Source organism: Phymastichus coffea, unplaced genomic scaffold, assembly GCF_024137745.1.
Source record: "Phymastichus coffea isolate CEN01 unplaced genomic scaffold, Cenicafe_Pcof_1.1 PCOF00011, whole genome shotgun sequence".
In the NCBI taxonomy this organism is placed as follows: domain Eukaryota; kingdom Metazoa; phylum Arthropoda; class Insecta; order Hymenoptera; family Eulophidae; genus Phymastichus; species Phymastichus coffea.
The window spans coordinates 7,516,803-7,540,610 of record NW_026706822.1 but is presented as its reverse complement, the minus strand read 5'-3'; the positions used below and the strand labels follow the sequence as shown (position 1 = coordinate 7,540,610).

Below are 23,808 nucleotides of genomic sequence, written 5' to 3'. Positions count from 1 at the left end.
ACAAGTACGCAACAGCAACAAAGTTTGTTGCAGAAAGCTCAGTACCGATTCCAGGGCAAAGACGAATTGATACGAGACTACGTGTCCAAACTGGTGGTTCTTGTCAATGAACTGGAATCACCAATACTCTTGGAGAAGTTATTAGACCTGCTCCATGCAAACCTCCTTCCGAACATCCAAATTCAGCTGCGTCGGATCGAATTGAGGTTGATACGCGAGTTTAACAGGAGGGCGACCGAAGTACAAAACACCTTGTCTTACGATCGTCGTCCACGTGTATTCGCGGACACCAACTCGACGATCTTCTCTCAGCACGCCTTCCAGCCGAGCAAAAGAACGGCTGGTAGTAAATCCCAAACCGCTGCAGTGGCCAGCGAAGGGAAGGCGCGTACGAAGAAGGAGGGGATCCGCAGAGCGGACAGGGCGTGGATAACCCTGCCAGTAGGCCTACCGAGCAAGCGACGGTATCGGCTACACAATCCTCCACTTTTGATCAGAAGATGGAGGACCGTCTGGAAAGCATTAAGAGAATTCTACGCAAATTAGCCAAGGAAAGACAGGACAGCTCTCCAGAACAGTGTAAAAGCCAATGGCGTGGGGGAAGGAAGAATTCACCTTCGCTCAGGTCTCCTGGCGAGCGGCGAGAAGGGCAGAGGCGGAAGATCGACTTCACTAAGCCGCTCCAGTATTCCGCTTATGGTAAACTGGGTTTCAGTCGAAAATTCTGCCCAGACTGCAACAAGGGAAACGGCAAGGAGAGCGAAGAGAAGAGGTCATATTCGCGCATCCATTAAATTCGATCTCTCACTGCGGGTCATCGACTGGAAAAAGCAAGTTGTCGGTGACCTAGGGATCCAAATAGGTCCTGGTATGGCATCAAGAGAGCCCAGGACCTATCGATACATCGGAGCAGAAGGCGATCTAACCCGATGCCAGCCCTCGGCAGAACAGGGAAGTGGTCATCCTGGAAGGACTAGGTGGTCACATACAAGTTGTAGAGGAGGGAGAAGACTCGATTGATGTGAGGATCGAGCAACCCGAAGACTTAAAAGGTTTCCTTAAAGGGCTCTTCCACACAAAAAGCATCTTTGCCGAAGGAATCCACGAGTACGAGCAAGCCCATCGTCGTAGCATCAGCGGAAGGGAAGAAGCCGTTGAAAAGCGCGACGAATGGAGGAAAAGATGCGACTCGTGGATATGACCCAGAGGATGAGACCAGGTGGTGGTTGCGGGTAGATATAGATGACTTTAAGATTAGAGCACTCTATGATACCGGCGCCTCATCAACGGTCATGTGTTAGTTAGGTTCGAGATTGGCATCGGAGATGGGACTCGGACTCAATGTGACCAGGGCGGGCGATGCAAGGCTCGCTGATAGGTGCCCGTGTCCCATAATTGGTCACGTGATGTTCCCGTTTAAGGTAGAGCGAATCACAAGGAAAATTAGAGTCGCCATTGCGCCACTGCTCACAAATGACTGCTACGTAGGCGCGAGGTACTTGAGAGTTCTTGTAAACCATGACGGAGTAAGACCAGATCCCGACAAGATACGACAGATACTGGAGTATCCAACACCCTGGACTGTTAAACAGGTGAAGCGATTCATGGGATAGACGTCGTGGTATAGACGTTTTATACCTGATTTTGCCATGATCGCTGAACCTATAAACAGCCTGACAAAGAAGAATATACGTTTCTCTTGGGAGGAGGAGCAAGAGCAAGCTTTCACGAGGTTGCAGGAGGCGATGACTTCCGCCCCAATACTGCAACCGCCCGATCCTAACGGTCAGTTTTTACTACAAACTGATGCCAGTGACAGTGGGATCAGGGCAGTCCTCATGCAGGATGTCGATGGAGAGAAAGAGTGCTTGGCAGGCATCACTTCAGGGTTATCCTGATCATAGTTGCCTGAAATGGCTCCACAGTATGAGAAATCCCACGGGAAGACTAGCGCGGTGGGTGCTAGCATTGCAAAGCAATGTCTTCGATATTGAATATCGAAGGGGTGATCTCAATGTGGTGCCGGACGCATTGTCTAGTGCCTATGAGGAGGAGGGGGTTAAAAGGAGTGCCACAAATAGTCGGCCGGAGACCACTGACGCCTGGTATTTGCAACAATACCAGGAAGTATGCCAAGATCCACACTCTCACCTCACTTGGAAGGTAGTGGGAGGGAGGCTGTATCACTATCAGCCTGATGAGGACACTGAAGGGTCCATCGACAACGATGAAGGAAGCGTGGAAGCTTGCGGTGCCTAGGGAGCAAAGGTACCAGGTGCTCCAGGAGGTCCATGATGCTCCTACGGCAGGACATCAAGGACGAGAGCGTACGTTCTCCAGGGCTAGGCGCTTATACTACTGACCTAAGATGTATGATCAGGTCCGGGAATACGTAAAGAGTTGCCCGATGTCAGCAATGCAAGGTGGAACAAAGGGCACCTTGCGTGCTGACGGGTCATAGACAAGTGTCACGACCCGGGCAGGTGATGGCCGGTGATATCACTGTACCATTTCCCAAAAGCTCTCGAGGTTTTGAGTACGTCTTAGTCTTTGTAAATCTGTTTTCTCGCTGGGTAGAGTGCGCTGTGATCCGCAAAGTCAATGGGAGGACAATCGCAAAAGAATTGCACGAGAGGATTGTCACTAGGTTTGGCGGGCCAAAGGTATTATTGTCGGATAACGGAACCGAATTCAAGAATCAGGAAGTCGATTTATACATCCAGATGAACGACATCTAGCGCGCCATTACTCCCGTGTACCATCCCCAAGTGAATCCCATGGAGCGAGTAAACAGGACGCTCAAAACCATGATTACGTCGTATGTGAGCCGTGATCATAAGAGCTGAGACGAGCACCTGTCAGAGTTCAACTTCGCGTTGAACTTAGCAAATCATAGCGCCACCGGATATAATCCTGCGATGCTCATATTTGGGCGTCAGTCGGTACCTGCTTTGACATTCAGAAGATCCCAAGATCAGCAGGCCCTTGAGTGTTTGGAGGGTTAAGCTGTGGTAGATTGAGTTGAAAATATGGAGAAGTTCCCTAATTTATGACAGCGGGCCAACTCCAAGTTAAAGGAGGAAGCTGCGCATCAGGCGACTTATTACAATCGAAAGAGAGGGCAACCCGAGTTTAAGGTCGGAGATTGGGTATGGAAGAGAAACATGATACCCTCCTCGGCTACCCAAAGCATTTCAGCCAAATTAGCGCCGAAATACGCCGGTCCGTACGTGATTGAAGAGGTATGCAGTTCCAACACGTACAGACTGAGCAATCAGCTGGATATCCTGCTCGAACTCTTCCATACCAAAGACCTTAAGCCGTACTACGATCCGGGGGATGAAGAGGAAAGCGAGAAAGTCATCGATTCTCGCGAGCCGGAAGAAGAACAGTCGTTGGAGGTGAACTAATCCGCGAAAGCGTGCGAAGATCCGAGGAGGGATTTGTCAAGCGAGCGGGTCGAGTTATCAGCCCCCCACGGCCGTAGGTAATAATCTCACCGAGACGTGGGATTTGTCGCTATCTGCCCCAACCAAGAGAGGTTGAGGTCGACTTCGAAAGGTCCCAGAGACGGTCAGCGGTCAAGCAAGAGGCAACAATTCTCCCTTAAAGGAATCTAGAGGGAGAGCTAAGTCTCGAAAGACCGTGCCCGTCGTGCATAGGACGATTGGGCCGATAAACCTGAACGGTAATCGACGAGGGCCAGAGAGTTCCTGCAATGAATAGCGAGGGAACGCATAACCCAGTGGGATGCAGCATTTGATAGAGTTTTTCTTCGCGCAGGGAGTTTCATCTCAGATTTTTTTGTTTTTGATGTTACAGATGGACCGGAGAATCATCGCGAAGGAAGAGACTTCGAGATGGTTACTCAGATGCTATTAGATCTGTAGCTGGGCCCTGATGCGACGCAGTTAATAGAAGATCTGCGTAGTTTCGCCAGGGTCTAGTTGGAGGGGGCCCCCCGAAGAAAGCGCCACAACACATCGGTGGTGGACGTTCTCCGGGACGCATCGTGGATCGCCCCGAAGAAGGCTTCCTGGGACGCTTGTACCTAAATGGGGGACCAGGAAGAGGTAAAGCGTCCCAAGTCCACCGTGGACCAGGGGGTGCAGATCCTCAAATCCGGCGTATTCCAGACGTCGGACAGTGTGTCGGACAGCCTCCAGTCTCAGGTTCAGGAGCATCTGAGACGCTTCATGAATCGCTAGGGCGCAGAAGAACTACTCGGGGAGTGGGCAGAGGTGGCTCAACGCCAGAGGGCCTAAGGTGAGACCCTGCTGCGGGTGGATAATGGACTGGAGTCCCCCGCAGCGCTCCCAGCGCCGGCTCAGACGAAGAGAGCCCCGGGAGCTACTAGTGCTGAGCCGATGTTCACGGTCCATGTGGACGGGCGTATGGCTCCTGACACCACAATCGTGGTTAGGTCGCAAGATGGACGTGAGACCGCCACGGTGGGAGGCGTAACCATCACCGCCTTTCAGGGAGTCAGCGCCCAGCATTCCCCTCGGTCTGCTGAGCAGACCACACCAGATCGGGTGGCTGCTCAGTCCCGATCGCAGCTGAGGGGCTGCTACATATGTGGAGAGCCTGGGGTGACCAACTCCCAGTGGTGCCCGAAGAAGGCTACACACTGGCGCTACCCGAAACATCGAGCGCCAGGTGTAGCCAAGAAATGATGTAGGTCCTGGAGGGCTAATAATAAAGCCCTACTTAAAGAAGAGAAATTTTTTTTAATTTATTTGGTTCCTTTTCTTCTCTACTTTTTCAGGTTCCTGATGGCGGCGTATTCGTCCTGCCCGGGTAGTCAGGACTTGGAAGTGGCTGCAACGGTAGTCGATTTGATTAATCCATTCGTTCTCAAATCTGTAATATTTGCGACGTTAGAGCAAATGACTAAGAGAGACAGAGGGCGCGCGAGAGTTTAAACGTTTCAGATAAGCCTCAGCAGTTTTTGCGAGAATACCGCGAACTTGTTTTGCACTGTGTTTCGACGTTTTTTATAAAATTTTCCTGGGATTTATTAATACGTGCGAGTGTAACGAAGAAGCTGAGTAGCAGCAGCCTTACACCATATAAATATATGTAGCACATAAAAATATGTTTTACAAAATGACTAGCTATCCAGATACATCTGAAATTACTCTTTAATCTCTATTCACAATATCAAAACTGTGATCCGAATTAATTTCAACAGCCGACAAAGGAGGCGATACACAATTAGAAATCCTATTTGAAAGAAAATTGAGTAATTTAATTTTGTTTTCAAATTGGAAATCTTTTATTCTTTACTACTCATTAATACTTCAATAACGTCTCCTTTAACGACATTGCTACCTTGTGGAGATTTTATTAACCCGTAAGTACAAAATATTTTAAATAAGTACGCAAATAAAATTAAGTCAGTGTTATCGTTTGAGCCAGTCAAACACTGGCAACACACATCTTCACAGTCGAAGCATTCTAAATCGCCAAGACCAAAAAAAGCACGTCAAAGTCGGAGCAATGTTAAGTCAACGTTGATTGTTTTTTTTCGATTGTGAAGGTGATGTACATCAAGAATATGCACCAACAAGTCAGACAATCAACAAAGAATACTACGTTCAATTTTTAAAACGTTTGCGTGATGCAGTAAGAAGAAAACGGACGCACTTTTGGGAAAGTGGTGACTAGCTTCTCCATCACGATAATGCGCCAGCGCATTCATCCAATCTTGTGCAGCAGTTTTTGAGCAAACACAATATCGCATTGCTTCGACAACCTCCATACAGTTCCGACATAACCCCTTGTGGCTTTTGGCTGTTTTCAAAACTAAAAAACCCACTCAAAGGACACCGATTCGATGACAAATCAACGGTTGAAAACAATGCGACGAGTGTACTTAAGACTATCCCTAGTAGTGAGTTCCAGGACTATTTTGAAAAGTGGAAACATCGATGGAACCGTGTTATTCAATCAAGTGGGGATTACTTTGAAGGATACTACCCGCCAGATGATAAAGAATAACGCTAGCACGAAAATATAAAGGTAAGCCCGATTCTTTCCGGACAGACCTCGTATATTGGAAAATCCAATAATACTGTATCGGACGAAAGAAGCAGTTTTTTGTCTCTACCAATAAAAAAAATTTATTACACATAAATAGTTTGAAATGAATTTCTCTCATTCATTTTATTTATTTATTTTGATCACTGATGAATATTTTAATGATTACGAGATTGTGTATTCGTTTCCCGCTTTACAAACACTAACACTGCGAAGCATTTACAGACCAGCTTGAAGTATTAAATATCGCGCACTCTCACGAGAAACCAATTGAAAAATATCGCTAGCCATTCAAGGTTGAGGCCACTCGAAGTTAACAACTGTCTCACACTTATGGGCTATTCTGCCCTTCTATCCCTTCGTTTCTATCATACCGCAAATCGTATTGCGAATAAAACGGTATCACTTACCTAATCGCTGATATTCTGTCATAGAGTTATTACCATTTCTTCAGCGTCACATTTCTATGCAACATTCAAATAGCATACGAAATGAATTTTTTCCGTCCAATAATAGCTTGTAGTGGTTATGTATGCTGGCTGTACATACCTACAGGCGGTTGCAATTACGAAGCTTTCAGGAAGCTCGATTATGATCCGCTTAGCAAAAAAGATAGATGATGCACATAGTGTACCATATGGCCAGCCTCGCGGCTGGCCAGGTTACTTTGTGCAAAAATCTTTTTGTTAAAGCGGCGGATAATGATTGTCTTCCTCAAAAGAAAATGGAGACTTCTCAAACAAACAATTCGTTGTTTTAGGAGAGGATGTCGTAAACTTCTCTTTTCGGGATATCGTAAACTTCTCTTGCGTACGGGCATACGCAAATGCAAATGCTGATGTACAAAATGCGTCACCGATTGCCCTCGACAAGCAGCAAATGCTAGTCGACCCGAAGTGAATGCAATGTAAACTGAAAGAATACTTGCAGTCACAAGTGCGGATGTGTGTACCTTCACGTGGTGGGGCTGAAAACACTATCTCTGCAAGAAGATAGGAGGCAAAACACACAACGTTCTCCTATGAGAACGCAGACCATATGGTCAACACAACAATTTGAATGCTAATTTCGAACGTTAATTAAATGACTGTCACGAATATTGAAAACTGCCTGGGGAGTCGCCTTGTTGGCTAGGCGAGATCCCAACCCTGACTTAAAGTCAGGAAATATTAATCGAAAGAGCAGAGATCAATATCAGCTAGTCATAAAAGCCTTTCCATAGAAAGCGAAATCCGAAATTAGGGCGAAAATCAGGAAACAACTTTTCGAATAACGGATACCCAGTAGCGTGAGCTGGGATGACCAAAACACAATGGGAAGACGTGCCCTGGTACGTCGAAGCGAGGGACCTGTGAGTCGTGGGAGCAATCCCTTAATACAGGTACATAGGGTGGGACGTTTTGAACGAGAGCCCAGGAGGGGAGGCTTGGCTGGTTGATCGTCTTAGGAATTTCCTCTGGCTGTCCTAGCTGGGTCTCTCTTCTGTCATTCCAATTTGGGTTGGCCTCTGCGGGGTAGTGGTACGGGATCTAGCAAATCTCGTAAGATTTATATGCCGCGTGCTTCCGACGCGGTAGACGTTGGGACAACTAGAGTCCCGTCGCGTCCAAACCGAGGGTCAAGCCTTTAGCTCTGCTCTCCTTGAGCGTCGAACTTTGAAAACATCGGTACTCCTTTCGAGGAGGTCGCCGTCTTAAATTAACAAGCCTCCGACTCACCTTAAGTCACTTGACTTGTGACACTCGATCTATCTTCAGTATGACTGACTTAATGCCTAATCTGCCTAATCCCCTATGTGAAATTCGATTAAGACTTAAGCCTTTATAGATCGATTAAGCTAATAGGAAATGAAATGACGTAAACGGCGAATAAAATTAACAAAGTTTAATCAATAAAAAACTACAGGTTTTTATGGGGCGAAAGATTAACGCACGCGTATAGGATTCATAATTATTTATTATAATTCGGTGAGAGAGAGAAAGAGAGAGAAAGAGAGAATTCGAAAATTGCCGTGAAAACTAACGCTCCGCACCAATACAAAAATTTACCATCGCGATTGATAAAATACTTTCGAAGGTATTTTGTCGCGCAACAATAAAGGGAGGCACACCTACCCTGCGGTGCAATTACGGTGATCAGCCGTAATATTTGAAGCGAAGTTGAAAGATGCTCCTCGGATCAATCAGCTGTGCTGCCTCACTCACGAATCTGCTGCTACTTACTGCTACTGCAATGCTGCTGTCGCTGCTAAAATGCTGCTGCTACTACTACCTCGAAACTCACGGACGATCAAAATAGTCCTAGGAAACTTTCAATTTAACGGCGAAACACAGTGCAAAAACTTCGGCGGTACTTTCACGAAAGCAGCTGAAATTTAATTGCCTATTTTCAAACTCTCGCGCGCCCTCTCTCTCTCTTTCTCTCTGAGTCATTCGATTATCGAATCGACTATCGTTGCAATATAAATATAATATATTACATTAATACAAAAGAAAGAGAAGGTGTCAACGTCTAATCGTAGACGATGCGGATAGCACGCTATCCCATAAGGATGCCGTTAGAAGAACTGCGTCATTAGGTACAGAAGGAACTTGGCAAGCAAAAACTGAGAGTGTAGGAAGAAATGAAGACAATTTTTTATCCTGGACACCCTAGTTAAATTTCATATGGCGCAGTACCGCTTGCAGCGAAGATCTACGCGCGGTCCATTCATTCTACGGTACGGTTCGGTTATTTCTATTTTTAATTTCGTCGATGGTCCTGGCGGGAGAGGAGCTTGATAGCTGACCTTCGAGTTCACGCAGGCTTTGCCTTTCGACTTTTCACCCTACTACAGTGCGGAGCTAGGCGCTAATTTCGGGCTGCCCTACCAAGGTTTTTGGTCTTAGGACGAGAGGAATTAGAATAATTCTAGATGTGGCTTTGTATAGCTCTAGTAGCTTCATGTGACATCTGACGGTTTGGTAGTGAGAATGAGTTCGTGGCTACGCTTTGCTGTCCGTCCCAGCTAAAACATACGAGCTAAAGGGGCACCACTGCCAGAGGCGTAAACGCTACTAGAAGCTGAGAAGCAAACTGATAAGAGGGCCCTTGTTGAAGGCTATATATTTTTGCACCAATGCTAAAGGCTATAAGTTGTGCTGATGTTTCGACGGCCGTGGTTGTAAAATGAAATATTAGAGCATGTGTTATAAACGGTGAAGTTGTGGCGATTGTGTTGTGATGCTGTATTGACTAGAAAAGTTATAATAATTGAAGACGAATGTGTCATGAAATTGTATATTTTTATTTGTTCAATTAATGGTATTACGTATTTGAATTTCTGTTCCCTTTTACTGTGCGTTAGTCACCACATTTTTCAGCTGTACTTGCAGAACCTTGTTAATATTCTGTAGTTTCGTTTGATCTGCTTCTAATGTGTTCACTGTTGTATTTAACTGGGTAATGTACTTATTTTGAGCAATTTTTTCTAGTTGCAAAACATTTATTTATTCACTCTGTAAAAAGATGTGGTTGCTCATCTCGTCTTGAATTTGTTGAAGCTGACATTCTGATTGCAAAGCTCTTTTTAATTCGGTAGCAACTAAAAACGTCATGTATCGTATGCTATCATATGGTATTATTAAACGTATAAGATGACTTAAATTCGTATATTGGCTTGTGATACTGAATTCTCTATTAATTCTTGATATATTGTATATGGATGTGTTGAAACTAGTGTATTTCTAGGAATAATGTAATGTATACATGTGGGCACCGTCAATATTGTGTTTGTTATGATGCTACCGTAGCTGCGTGTGACGGTAAGCCGATCTGAATATCTGTAAGTAAGTTATGAGCTGATAAATACACATAACGAATTCTATCGAATGGCCTTCGGGCCACGTTGATGCAGAAATATGTGTGTACGATGGCGCAGCTAAAATCAGTCTGTTCTATCCTCCGCGGTAACGCCTATGCGAGCTGCGTCTGTTAGTTGAAATCATTGCCCTTACGCGCGTTGTGATCTGTTTTTCTTTTGCTTTCTCTTCTTTCAGTAGCAACCTACCGTTTTTTGCTATCTCTCTTCTCACGCCATTGCTCGCTGAAAGTAATATAGTGTAAATTATATATATTTTAAATATAATTGATGATTAATAATTAATATTGTATACCTAAGTGCTGGGAGAGAAAGAGACATAATGAAAGGAACAATTACTCTTGTTATAGGGTTTAGGACCAAAGAATAATAGATTCGTGAAAAAAAGACATTTTTATTTATCCGTTCATATCGCTAGTTAAAAAAGGTTAAGATAATGGCTGAAAGGCTTCAAAACTGCTGACTAAATTTAGTGAATCTTCAAAATTGGATGTTTTTCTTTTTTATAACAAATATTTTTCCAAAGATTTATTAAAATACATTATAAGATATACACTGTTCTTATTGGTTTGCTTATTTATATTGCTAAAATAATCATATGCAGTATCCACGACGTAACAATATAATTATTTTGTCGATATTATTAATATACATTAACATAATAATCTTATGCTGTCAAATTGCGATTGGTATTTAGAACAATTATTCTTGTAGATATGTTGAGCCATTTGAAACGCAGTTTTCCAGATTTGAGACAACATAAAAATCAGATGCAACGATTGACAAGAAACGATTATCTCACTGAACGTGGTATGTGGATATTGAACATTTTCAAAACATATTACTTATCAATGTTATATAATTGACAGTAAAATATAATCAAGCGTAATGGTTATATTCATTCTCCAAAAATAATCCAGAGTGAAGAAAAGAATAGGTACAAAAAAATTAAGCTCAATGTAAATTGATCAAGAGTTGCAGTAGTCTGCTACAGACAAGTAGGCATGAAGAAGCTTTGAAATTTCGATTTCTTGTATTACTTCAAGGTTGTAATAGCGTTTTTACTATACAGTGTTTATTGATGATTTCAACCTCTATAAGTCGTAAAATTGTAAACATTTTATATAACATCAAAATTTCTCATTATCATCATTCTTTGAAAAAACAGTCAATTGAATCGATGTAGATTCAAGAAAGTTTAAATTTTTCCAGTTATAATATGTTTTGACATAATATAATTTATGGTGTTACGTAATGCCTACTTTTCACATGGTCTTTTAAATAAATGTTTACTGCGGCGTGTCTTCATTTGATATTCTACATGACACGATATAATATTTGGTTTCTATCAGTCAGTAATTTTGTCTTATGATCTCTATAGTAACGTCTGCTATAATATATCCTATTCACTTATTTTATGTTATATGTAAAAAAGTTATTCTAGTGATAATATTTGTAACAACATTCTTTCCTAAACAATTTTATTGCGAAAGGTTGTGTTAAAAAAGATCGCAAAATCCATGTCACTGTTGTTATTGTTGCTCGTTCGAATTATGTTGTGAACGATACAGAAAGTGAATATGAGGTTAGCACACTGATTTCAACGGATTCTTCAGCCAACGAGTGTTTAATATTCCGTCATATGTTGATTAATCATTTACACTATTCTGGCCAGGAGTATTATACGCAAGTTACCTTGTTTGATTACGGAATCACCGGAATCACCATACGAAATAGGTACAGAGATAAAGCGAGAGAGAGAGAGAGAGAGAGAGAGAGAGAGAAAGAGAGAGGGAGAGAGAGAGAAAAGAGAAAGAGAAAGAAAGTTGTAAACGGCGACGATACTATGCATATGTGCTCGGTAAATTAGATTCACCATGAATACATGCACGTATCAATGTCGTTTATAAGATGACAATGACTTCTTACTTGACGTTACAGCGATCGTTGATGTTTGTGCAATATCCTGGAAGGTGTGAGCGCGGTGATGATGTGAGGAGGAAGGGGACTCGAGATGAGGGCGAGAGCAAGAAGAGCTGAGAGAGAAAAAGAGAGCCATTAATTAGCGGAGAGAGGATGTTGATCAGCGGATTCATAAGCGAGGGAATTCGCGAGACCTTGGCGAGTCAGAGAGAGAGAGAGAGAGAATAGAATAGAATAAGCTTTATTAAGCCGTGGGGTATAACCCCGTAGGCTATGAGCAGAATACAATGCAGATACATTAAATTAGAGCGCAGTAATAAGCGATAAAGTTATACAAATAAATATTAATTTAAGATGAACATAAGTTAAACAATATAATTAAGGAGTATGAGTGTGAGATTATGAAGCATACATAGCAATAAATGATACAATATTCGCATGAGATGGAAAGAATAGAGATATATTGATTGACAATAGGTTAGGTGACAAGATAGATGAGATCACAGAGCAGGGCGTACTAAATGGGATGTGATGAACTTAAGTGACTAGTGGTGAACAGGCAAGCATAACACAGTACGTTATGCTGAAGAGGCCAGAATAAACACTAAATAAAATCACCGGCCAAAGAGGGTAATTGGAGCCAGCAAACAAGTTAACAGGCATGGTGGTCAAGCAGATTCAAGACTAAGAACTAACTCGTAAGGCCTGGAGAGATGACGAAGTGACAGTGAAGGTAGATTGTGGATCAGGGTGGAAGTGTCGGTCGGTGTTACAACTTGGAATTGAATGGGGGAAAATTACAGACCAGGTAGCGACCAGGTGATAGGAGGTACTCTGATGAGGAAGTGAAGACGGAGACGTTGAAAGGAAGAGGGATAGAAGGAAGTTTCAGGAGCAAGGGAAGATTTGTGAGGTGTTCGGCGTCCACCCTGTGGCGAAAAAGGAGCTGTTCGATCACCATAAAATAGTCATAGAGCCAGCGCCTGAGCTCTACATAGCGAGTAATATCAAACTCAGTTATGGCCAGCTGGTTGAGAAGATACATGCCATAGGCCGCCGCCGAGAACCTCCAAGCCTCAGTTCTTGGAGCGGGATAGGAGAAGGCCATCGGGGGATTGCGGGAGGAGTGCTTAAGATTAGGAGGATTTGGGGTTTTGACATAAGTCGTAAGGTAGCACGGGTGTTGACAGCATACGGTTTTGTATGTACGAAGGATGAGAGAGATGTTGCGCTGACTCTCAAGAGATAGCCAGCCCAGACGTAATCTATGGAAGGACACATGGGAGTCAATGTTTGGTGTGGGGATGAAAGGTATAAAGCCTGTGATAAATCGGACACAGGCATTGAAAGCTGTTTGAAGGGCCAGGGTTCTGGACTTATCAAGGTGCATGAAGGCTATGGAGGCGTAAGAAAAGTGGGGAAAGATCAATGTTTGAACCAGGTATTTCCTTGTTTCAATGGTGAGTAATTTTCTGTAAAATTTAAGGGAATTTAGACCAAGGTGAACTCTCTTAACAATGTCGGGTTTCCATTGAAGGGTCGAGGTGATAGTAAGTCCAAGGCTTTTGACCGATGATGAGAATGGAATCTCAACATCATCAATCTTGAGCCTGGACAACGAGTTTAGGTCAATAGCGAGGACGTGAAGTTCGCTACCAACGATCATGACCTTTGTTTTGGCGACGTTGAGTTGGAGACCGTTCGCTCGCGCCCAGTCCGCCACCGCTTGTGCATCTAATTGGACCTTCTCAAGCCCCTCAACAATCTAGGAAGGGACGCAGTGATGGTAAATCTGAGTATCATCAGCATAAATTAGATGCTTGCAGAAAAAAAGAACTCGTGGGAGGTCATTAATGAAGATGGCAAACAGTAGCGGACCAAGGACGCTTCCCTGCGGGACACCCGTCCGGGCACGCTCCCACCGCGAAACAGTGTCCCCATGGTCAATGACAGCTTGCACCCTGTCGACAAGATAGCTAAAGAACCATCGAAAGACGGAGTCACCAACGTGACAAGCTCTGATCTTATTAATAAGCAAGTCATGTGGAATTCCGTCGAAGGCCTTTGAGAAATCAAAAAGAACAAGGATGGTAATTTGCCTCCTATCAATGGCAAACCTCATGTCGTTAAGGACGCCCACTAAAGCAGTCTCAGTAGAGTTTCCCTTACGGAAACCAACCTGTCTGGGATCCAGAAGGTCATTAGCTTCCAAGTGGTCAGAGAATTGTCGGTGCAATATTCGTTCAAGGATTTTTGAAGGTTCAGACAACTGTGCTATGGGCCTAATATCAGAAGGAGATTGGGGTGATCTGACCTTAGAAAGAGGACGAATAAGGGTGCGCTTCCACGTGGCTGGGAAAGTAGATGTTTTAATGGACTTGTTATATATATCAGTAAGGTTGCAAGCTACGGTGTCAAGTCCAAGGAGAAGCATCCCTCCCGTAAGTCCATCACAACCCCTGACCCTAGAACGCAACACCCTGATCTCGCTCTCAACATCAGCTTGTTTAATTTTTGAAAAGACAAAAGGAGGAAAAGTAAAGGTCAAATGCAAGGGGGAACTGCAGATATTGTCAAATGTAGTGAGGGTTAGGGCTGGAGATCTGTTGACAACTGTAGCAAAGTATTTATTGAGTTCGTCAGCTGAGAAAAAGAGCAGTGGTGACGGCAACAGTCGATTGGTTAGGCCGATGTCATGGAGAGTCCTCCACTTGGATTTGGAGCTATTGGCGTGTTCAATATTATGACGGATATGGTTATTTTTCCCAGTATCGAGCTCGTTTGAAATGGCAGTTCTTAGGGAGCGATATTGTTGAAGGGCTAAGGATGAGTTGGAGGCTCGAAAGCGTTCGTAGGCTGCGTCACGGATCCGCATTTGGACACGCAGCTTATCAGTCACCCACGGCTTCTTTTTGGAGGAGATGGTAACCAGACGAGAAGGGGCTAGTTCGTCAAAAGCTCCACAAACCGCAAGGGTGAAAGTTCGCTCAAATTGATCGACTGAGGGAGTGTCTCGACGAAGAGAATCACCCAGGTAATCCTGGGAGACCGACAGCTTGGTGGTGATAAGAGAGTTCAGGACAGATTTATCAAGACTATGGAGAGAGCGGGAGGCAAAGGTTTTAGGTTGTTCTTGGGGCGAGGAAAAAAGTATGGAAAGCTCAATTAGGTCATGATAAGGTACAAATGGGGAAAGAGATTTGGTGAAACTAAGGATGTGAGTTGAGGGATTTGTTATGAAAAGATCCAGCGCTGTATGTGTGGTCACTCCACTCTCAGTAATGGGATGGTGTGTAGGCTCGGTGGAGACAACCCTAAGTGCGTGTGAATCGATGAGATCGCGCAATGCCAGGACGCGTGGAAGATGTGATGTAAGGTCGGAGTTGAAATCACCAGTGATAATGACATCATTGAAGAGAGGAAGAAAGGAAGAGATGGTGTTGAAGAAAAATGATGGGATTTTGGCGGATGGACGGCGGTAGACAATTGCAAATAAAAGTTTTAGGTGGCTTTTATTTTGGATTTCGGCTATCATGAATTCAGGTCAGTTGTTAAACGTGGGATCAGAGGCAGCGAGTAATTTTACTGTCAAACTATTGCGGCAATAGAAGCCAACTCCACCACCCTCCTTGCCCTCGCGATCCAGTCGGAAAAAATTGTAATTGGCTAGTACGAGGTGGTCATCAGAGATGATATTACAAAGTTTGGTTTCGGAGATGGCAATAATGTCATATGAACTTGTATGTGCCTGTGCTTCTAGGAGATAGAAATGCCACGGTACGTTTAGGCCGTTTATGTTGATGTACGCAACGGTGAGGGAAGATCGAGATGGGATGGAGGTGGTAACAGAATTATTTAGTGGGACCGTTGAATGTCATGAAGTTTGAGCTGGGTTACGGGTTGGCGACTGAGAAGAGGAGGCAGATAAAGTGAAGCTTGGTGTATTTGCAGACGGTCGGATATGAAGATCAGAGCGAGGGAGTCGGAGATCGTGATGGGCACCGCTAAGAGGAGCGGAAGGCGCGGCCGAAGGGTGAGGGTGGCCTGGGGCTCCCGCCGAGAATGCGACTGGTTGGCGAGATGCCAGCCTCGGCAAACCACGTAGGTCAGCCTCCGAGACAATAGGGATGAGCTCCGATTGCGGCGTGGCGCGGCAGAAAACCCGCAAGTTTCGCACCACAGGCCACGCGTATCCGAGGTCATCACTCACTTTTCTGGCCTTGGATAGCAGCTCGAAGACAGGCTTGGGGTAGATTGGACGCAGTAGTACTCGTAAACCACCTCCACAGCCAAAGATCGTCTGGGCAGTATGCCCCTTCAGTCTGGACGAAAGCTTGATTATTCTGTCCCGAGAGGATGGCGAATCCAGCAGGAAGGTGAAGGACTTCCTTCGTGCACCTTGGGTCGAGTGAGAGAAGGACTGCGACTGATCTGTGGGCGCAGTAGAGCGAGAGGCAGCGGTGGGATTCCACTCCCTTGTCGCAATAATCGCAGGGAGGTTGTGCTCTCCACCAAAGCCCAGCGCAATGAGGACAGAAGTAGCGGCCTGGAAGAGGGAACCTTGAAATTCCGCTGGTAACCCATGGACCAAGATTTCAGGCTCGTCGACTATTGCGAAATGGACGTCACGCTCGCGAAACTCATCCTGCGTTTTAGTCCAGAATCCGCAAAGTTTCTCAAAGCGCTCAGAATTGAGTTGGGCTTCCCTCGCATGCCGCTCCGCGTTAAGCTGCGACTCCCTGCGGAACCACTCAGGTGCCTCAGACATTGCCGAATAATCGGAGTTCCGACCTGTAGTCGGAGGTAGCTCAGATCTGCAGGCTTTGGTGATCGGCAGCGGTGATGGCTGAGTTGGTGAGGCTAGACGTTTCCTGGCGTGTGTAATAATAGAGGGGGAGTATCCTGTTAGCGTAGCGAAGATATCCAAGACGGTATTGGCTAAAGTAGTATCAACGTTCGGCGAGCGGTTGAGGCAGTAGTTAAATACTGCAGAGTTGTGATTGGCTGGTCTTGAGTTGGGTGAAATGCAACAGTTATAGTACAGGGAATTACAGGAGTTGCAGAAGAGGAGTTGATCAGGTCGTCGCACGATCAATCCGCACTTGGCACACACGCGGCTTGACATAAATAGGCGAGATAGGTTTAGAAAGAAATGAAGTGTCTATAATAATTTGAATGTTCGCGCGCAATTTCAAGTGGCGCGGATGCGCACGCAACCAACCAGCTATGATAAACTCGGTAGAGTGACCTCTACCGAGGAAAAGCGAATTATCACAGAGGGTGTGGCGGGAAAATCAAAATGCGCGCAAAGATGATGCTCACAGTAATGCGGAACGCGAAATAGAAATTAGGGGGAAAATTTGGCGCGGAAAATTCGCAAGATGACGCAACCCGACTTAAATATACGTTACAACTTAAGATTAAAATGAATGATTATGAAAATAACAATAAAGATGAAGATGTGAATTACACTAGATGAATCGAGGTGAGATGTAGTCTTAAAAATTAAAATGATCGATTACAGGTTCGCAGTAATAACAAATAATAAAAGAAAAATGAACAATACAGAGTAGTGGCAAAATGTAGGCAGGACAAAATATTCCTCACTTAACCGACGAGAAAATAGTTGTTCTAGCGATGATATTCGTTGTTGGTAGAGCTAGAACGGCCAGGTAGGTGATGAGATGTCCTGGTGCAATTGTGATGCAGCAATTGATTCAGTTAGTAGAGTAACGTATGCAGTGTTGATCCAGGTGAAAGAGGTTAGGTGATGCTGGTTGCACAAGTAATGCAAATTCCAGGGCAGAATGCAAATAATTATGCATGAAACAGCGTACACTTGTTAGCCCCGTGGAAGATGCACTACCTGGAACAGTTTGCTCGAAGGTGTGATGCCAGATGATTAGATAAACTGAATTTGTTGAAGAGCCGTTGAAAAGATGCTGTGATGCTTACCAGAGAGAGAGAGAGAGAGATACTCTCAGGATACTCTCTGGAGGGGCAGTGCCGAGAAACTCCAGGCCACGAGTTCGGCAGACGTACATCTCTGCTGAGGCAAAGGCCGCCATGAGCTCCGGGCAGGGTACCCCTTATCTAAATCCTCGAGGCTGGACAGCGGCGTAGGTGTTGTCGTCCCTCGAGCGCCTCTGTCAGTTGGGCTGCACATCCGTCATCTCCGAACTATCACCTGTGAGCAGAGTACGACGGAACCTGGTGGGTTGCTCCCCAGAGCATTAAAATTCCTTTCCTTTCTGCACCAGCTTCGCTGCCGTAATTTCGTGCCTTTGCATCGAGAATACTGAGCAAATTCGCTTGTGTTCTCTCTGCCTAAATTACGCTCGATTGTCGCGTTTCTGCGAGTGGGCAAATACGCTCACTCTTTTGTAATTTGTCCTTGTTAATTTTAATTTTGATTCATTTAATGGTCGCATTTTGGTATGTGGGCGAGTCCGCTCACTCACCCTATAGATATTTAATTAATTTTGTAATTGATGTAATTAGGGCGTAATAAAAAGATCGCAGTGTATATGTATATATGAAATTAAGATGTAATATCTCTTACTTCCCTGGCCTCAACTTTTTCAGCCATTTGCGGTGAATTTGTATTTGTAGGAGTTAGCACCGACTTCCTTAACCAAAATAGAACCCAAAATCGCGGGGCATAGCTATGGTGCACCATAGCTATTGAGTTTTCCCTTTGCACATTTTTAAAGAGTATGTGTGATGATCCGTCATCACGAGAAAACCGAACCTATGGGACTTGCGAGAAATCCTTTCCTGATAAGAGTACGTGAATGGACGATCAACTGATGCCGCTTTAGCTTACACATATCCATCAATTTAGCACCTCGAGATCTCGTGAATTATGACCTCTCAGGATCTGCCCGACCGATGCACACCACCCTCACATCCCCGCACTCACACTCAGCAATCCGGATCGATGCTCCCCTAGAAAGCTAGACGACAAGATAGTTTGCAGCCGAGATCAGCTGATTCTGGTAGCTGACTTCATGAATAGAAGCATTGCACGTACACCACCTACGCTTGCCACCATACACCTAAAGGGCAGCCCGATGTACACACATACACGCACACACTGACTGACCTACCGAGCACCGAGAAGCGATCAGGAAGAGCGGCAACGAGATGTGATGTTGACGCGGGAGCCGAGCAGCGGCCATGTTGTGACGCGATCAGCAACGAACATGAGTCAGAGAGAACGGGGGGGAGTGAGAGCATAAGTGCGAGGAAGGCGACTAATAGAGCAAGCGCGAGAGGGGATACCGATGCTAAGTAGGGACGAACGGTAGAACTAATGAACATGAGGGGGTAAAGGACAGATGATAAACGATAAGTAACGCTAGACCGATCGGCGCGTGCACTCTTAACTAGCTAATGATAACGGAGATAGAGATATGATAACGAATAGGATAAAACCGACTCTAACTGTTTGATCAGTAGCAAAATCACGCGAGATAAACTAACAAAATAGACGGCCCAAATGATCAGATTGACAACACCCTCGACCAATAGGATAAAAGTCCGCGAGGAAAAAAGGGGATGATCGAAGAGATGCGATACGACGCCGCGCTAATCACGATCCATTCCCATGAAAACCGTAGCCGAGGACGGACGCATTCATAGAGTGATAGAGTGAGCCGTTAAGTATCTTGATTAAGTGTCACAAGTGAGAACGAGAGAAAAAAACAATGGACGAGAGCTCTGCGGACCTGACAACTTCACGACACCTATGACTACACCTTATATTTGAATCGAAAACAGGAATGGGCGAAAGAGCTTAGGCCTCGCGGACCCGCAACTCGTTTCAGTCGATCCATGGCTAGACTACGGTGCGTGAATAGTTGCTGTCTTTGTTTCCGTGTATTCTCTGACCGGCCAACCGATCTGACCTGTATCTATCGCAAATGCGGTCTACGATCGTGTTGTGATGCGTCTAACAGGAAACGACTCGTATGCTGCAAATGGGAATTGGATCGGCTCGGATATTTAGGTTGACCCTGCATCGTCTAATAATATAACGGAATAAAAATCGTAGGAATAGATTAAATTGTATTTGGGCAGACCAATAGATTAGGATAATAGCAATATATAAGAATATCGCGTAGCTCGTCCTTTGCATACAGCTTAGTATGGGAGCATAATAACAAATAGAAATGTAGCATAGCTTGACCTTGGTCCGATAAGTAACAGAAGAGGATAGCAATAGTTAATCAAAAATAATAGCTTGACCTTGAACGACTAATTTGGGAAAATAGGCATTAAATAGTTGGAAAATCGCAGTAGCTTAGTAAGATTTTGACTTTATTGAATAAATAGACTTTTCTTGGTAATCAGCATTTTCTTGTTTTGCGTAACCTATAATTTATCTCTTTCTCGTAACATTTGCAATCGGATTGCTGCAAGGAGGCAGGCTAGCACGCATCAGCACGACTATATCGCAATCATGCGCTACCGTATTTCAACACTTCTGATCACACGCAAGACTATCCGCTAACAAGGCGATCTTAAAGAGCAGGAGTCCACTCACCGATGCATCTTTTTTGAACCAGCTAGCTTATCGACCTCGCCACCCCCCTTTCTCAGAATCTCATCGCCTCTCGTCCGATAGCCCTTTCGCGTCTCCCACCCTCGCGTGATATTCCTAGGTAGTCGACGTGGGCCAAGGACTAGCCGATCGGATAACTATCGAGGAGCTCGATAGGAGTCCTGAGAGGCAGCAGCAGCGGCAACCCCTTTGCAGCGCTACTTGTTCTTCTAACGACAGCTAGCACCCAATACACCCACGCGTGTATAAATAAAAGTTGCATCCGGACTTTGACTTGATTCTTGATTCTGATTTCCCCCTCCCCTTATTCTTGACCTCCCCTGCGTATGCACGCGCGCACACCGCTCACGGATGTTGACGGTGGATAAGGCCGAGGAAATTCCTACGACTATTTTCTCGTCCCCTCTCCCATATTACAAATGTATGCATGAAATTATTGGAAAATTCTGATCTTCTTATAGAACTAGAAATTTAAATTAGTTTAAAATACGGGAAGCTCGAGCTAGTGCGTTATGTTTGTGCTTTGAAGGCTATGAATAGAGTGATAAATGATTGTTTTTCCTCGAAAAAGCTCAGTCCTGATTTGTTTGCTGATATAAGTTACTTGAAAGAAACTTTTGAAAAAACTAAGCTCTTACTAACTTTAAAAGTTCACGTAGCTTTAGAATACATTTAAGAATGTTTTTAAAATATTTAGGTAATAACAGCTTAGGAATGTGGTCAGAATAAGGCAGAGAATCTGTTTGCAAGGAATTTATAAAATTTTAGAAATTAAAACGACGTCTATCACTATTTTTTTAATAGTAAATAATGTTTTGAAGTAATATATCTTATAACTATCACATAAATTAATTTTAAATTATTTAAAAAAAAATTTTTATAACAAAATATCGAAAATAAAAGAAGTGCGTAAAATTTGGATAAGATTGGTGTATTAGTTTTTGAGTCATCGTGTCCACCGATTTGAAAAATTTTCGAACTTACATATAATCATTGATACCAAGCCCATGAAGCATTAGCTATGTCTAATACTTATTTTTGCTTTCGTCTAAGTTGAATTGAATTTCACTTCAGATGTTGCGTGAAATGAAAAATATAATTCATATAGGTGGGGTAGATCAAAATGGGGAAATCATTCTCCCTTCTAATATATAGCTCGAATCAACTTTAAAGAGATTTCAAGAGACTTTAAAGACTTTCATAGATTACTTTCGTTGAGTTTTACTTAAAGATGAAATAATTAAAAAAATCGATATTTCATAATATTAAACCCACGTAACCCTTTACTTACTATACCTACGTGTACTGTTACTATTTGATAGTGTTGAATTTGTTGTTAATATTTATTAAAATAATATTAACTGACGAGCTAAACTAGAGCAATGAAAATTGGGACTGCTATTTCCAAAAAGGCTCAAGTTCGATCTTTTTGAAGACACAGAAGCTGGACTGTTGTTCCCAGAAGACCTTGTAATGCAGTGCATTACAAGATTTTACCTGAGAGTGTTGCATTGCTTGCAACCCCCATCCCTTTCGCCCCGTAATCAGCTGAATAAAATTGTTTCACTCGCGCCCTAATATAAACTCTACTTTATTTTCAAATTCACCCACTTACGTCCGGAAAAATGATGCAACAAGGCAAATCGCGTGACATAACGAATGAGTGAAAAATGAAGTGCACGACGAAAAAAAAAGAGAAAGCACACAAACACACACTCTCAACCACGTGTTACTAGCTGGAGGAAAACACACGGGAAACTTGACTGAAAAGTGCAGCAAAAATGCATGTGAGTGAAACTTGCGGACACATTACACATCCAGGCACTAGCACAGACACTCTGGGGAAGCTATCACATCGGGGGTGACCAGGAAATCGCAGATGAAGCGGCAGCCGGCAATCAGCTGTGTCAGGCTGCTGTGCACCATCAATGACACCCTGAGCACCACACATACTGCTGCTGACCACTGGCGAACACCCGGATGCACACACACAACACACAACCGAGGCAGAGCGCTCTCGGAAGCGCTCCAGAGACCAGCAGCAGAGCACGATGTCTACACATGAGAGCGAGAGCGGCCATTTTGAGGTGCCGAGATAGACTGAGCGGCAGAGAGCGAGACAGACTAGACGAGAGCAAGCGAGACTGATTAAACAAGAGCGAGCGAGACAGACCATATAAAAGCGAGCGAACAGAAATTTAAATACAATACTAATTTTGCCACTGATCGTGAGCTCTGCTACAAGCAGATCCCCTACCAACCGAGAAAATCAAGTGATTTGGGAAACAGTCGAGTCAGTCGGCGGGTTTGAAATATGTAAGTAGGCAAAGTGCCGCTCATTAGTGAGATATTGCTGTGCGTGTTTGCAGTATCCTTAATTCCATCGTAACGCGTAGATCCGTCGACCCCGGGAATAGAGTGCTCGACCGAATCGCGCTGTCCAACCGCCATTTTTCTGACTAACTCGAGCGTAAGAAGTGTAGACTTCGGATAGCTAGGTGAAGTGCTATTCACCGTCGAGATTTTGGGGATTGTGTGCAAAAGTTGTCACGTGTTTGATTTGCGGATGTGTGGATTTGCGGAGATTTGGAATGTGTGGATCCGTTACCGCGGTGCATTAAATCGCCTCGAACCGCGCTGATCATTCGCTATTCTGACCAATGATCTACCTTAGCTAGTGAATAAAGAAAAGTAAAGTGTAACGTCTGTTATTTATACCATGTTAACTTTTCTCTCCCTGCATGCTGATTTTATTTTCAGCCGTGGACGGTTTACAGCGATAATTTTTCAGTATTTTGATATGCTTTTAAGCCAAGTCAAATAGAATATTACTTCTTCACTTATTTGACTTTGGCCATCTCCTGCTTCTAGATTTCAAAGATTCTAGATCTCCTACAGCTAAAATTTGAGCTGGTTCTTAAATGACCTTGTTATCCTAATTGCAACCAGTTATGACTTCATCATCATAAGGGATTTGATCATTGCAGTCAAAATCAATTATGTTGTCCACGGTAAAATATTCAACATTTGCGTTTTCCACGTACAAACGTATAGCAGCGTAAAGTGATGTTACGCTCTCTAAAGCAAAGATGATGCCAATATCAGTGGTACTCATGTTATCTAAAAAGAAATAGTAAATGAAGAAATTGATCTAATCATTTTTTGTCTGATTACAATATTTCAATGAAAATTACATTTTACTATTTCAATAATATGCTTTGAAAACATACATCTAAAGTTAGCGTAAGTTATATAATTAATAAGTATACATTTTTGATGAATACAATTATTTATCAAACTGTAATTGAGAAATGCATAAGTTTCTTTAACGAAAGAATTCATGCAAGTTTTAGTTTGTTAAAAGTATTTTTATAATATATTTCACAAGATAATGAAGCTTTTGCAATGACTATTAATT

The 23,808-nt window shown here is 43.8% G+C and overlaps 1 protein-coding gene across 5 annotated transcripts in view; it reads left to right on the top strand.

Annotated features, from left to right (window-relative positions):
• LOC131672074 (potassium voltage-gated channel unc-103) overlaps window positions 1-23,808 on the top strand; it is a 1,608,120-nt gene that overhangs the window by 1,139,609 nt on the left and 444,703 nt on the right. For 4 of the 5 annotated variants that reach the window (XM_058949027.1, XM_058949044.1, XM_058949019.1 and 1 more), the window contains one exon: window positions 10,616-10,711. The exons of the other annotated variant lie outside the window; for it this stretch is intronic. In XM_058949027.1, the coding sequence (XP_058805010.1) occupies window positions 10,616-10,711 (96 nt within the window). The remainder of the gene's footprint in view (window positions 1-10,615; window positions 10,712-23,808) is intronic. 5 annotated transcript variants of the gene reach the window in all.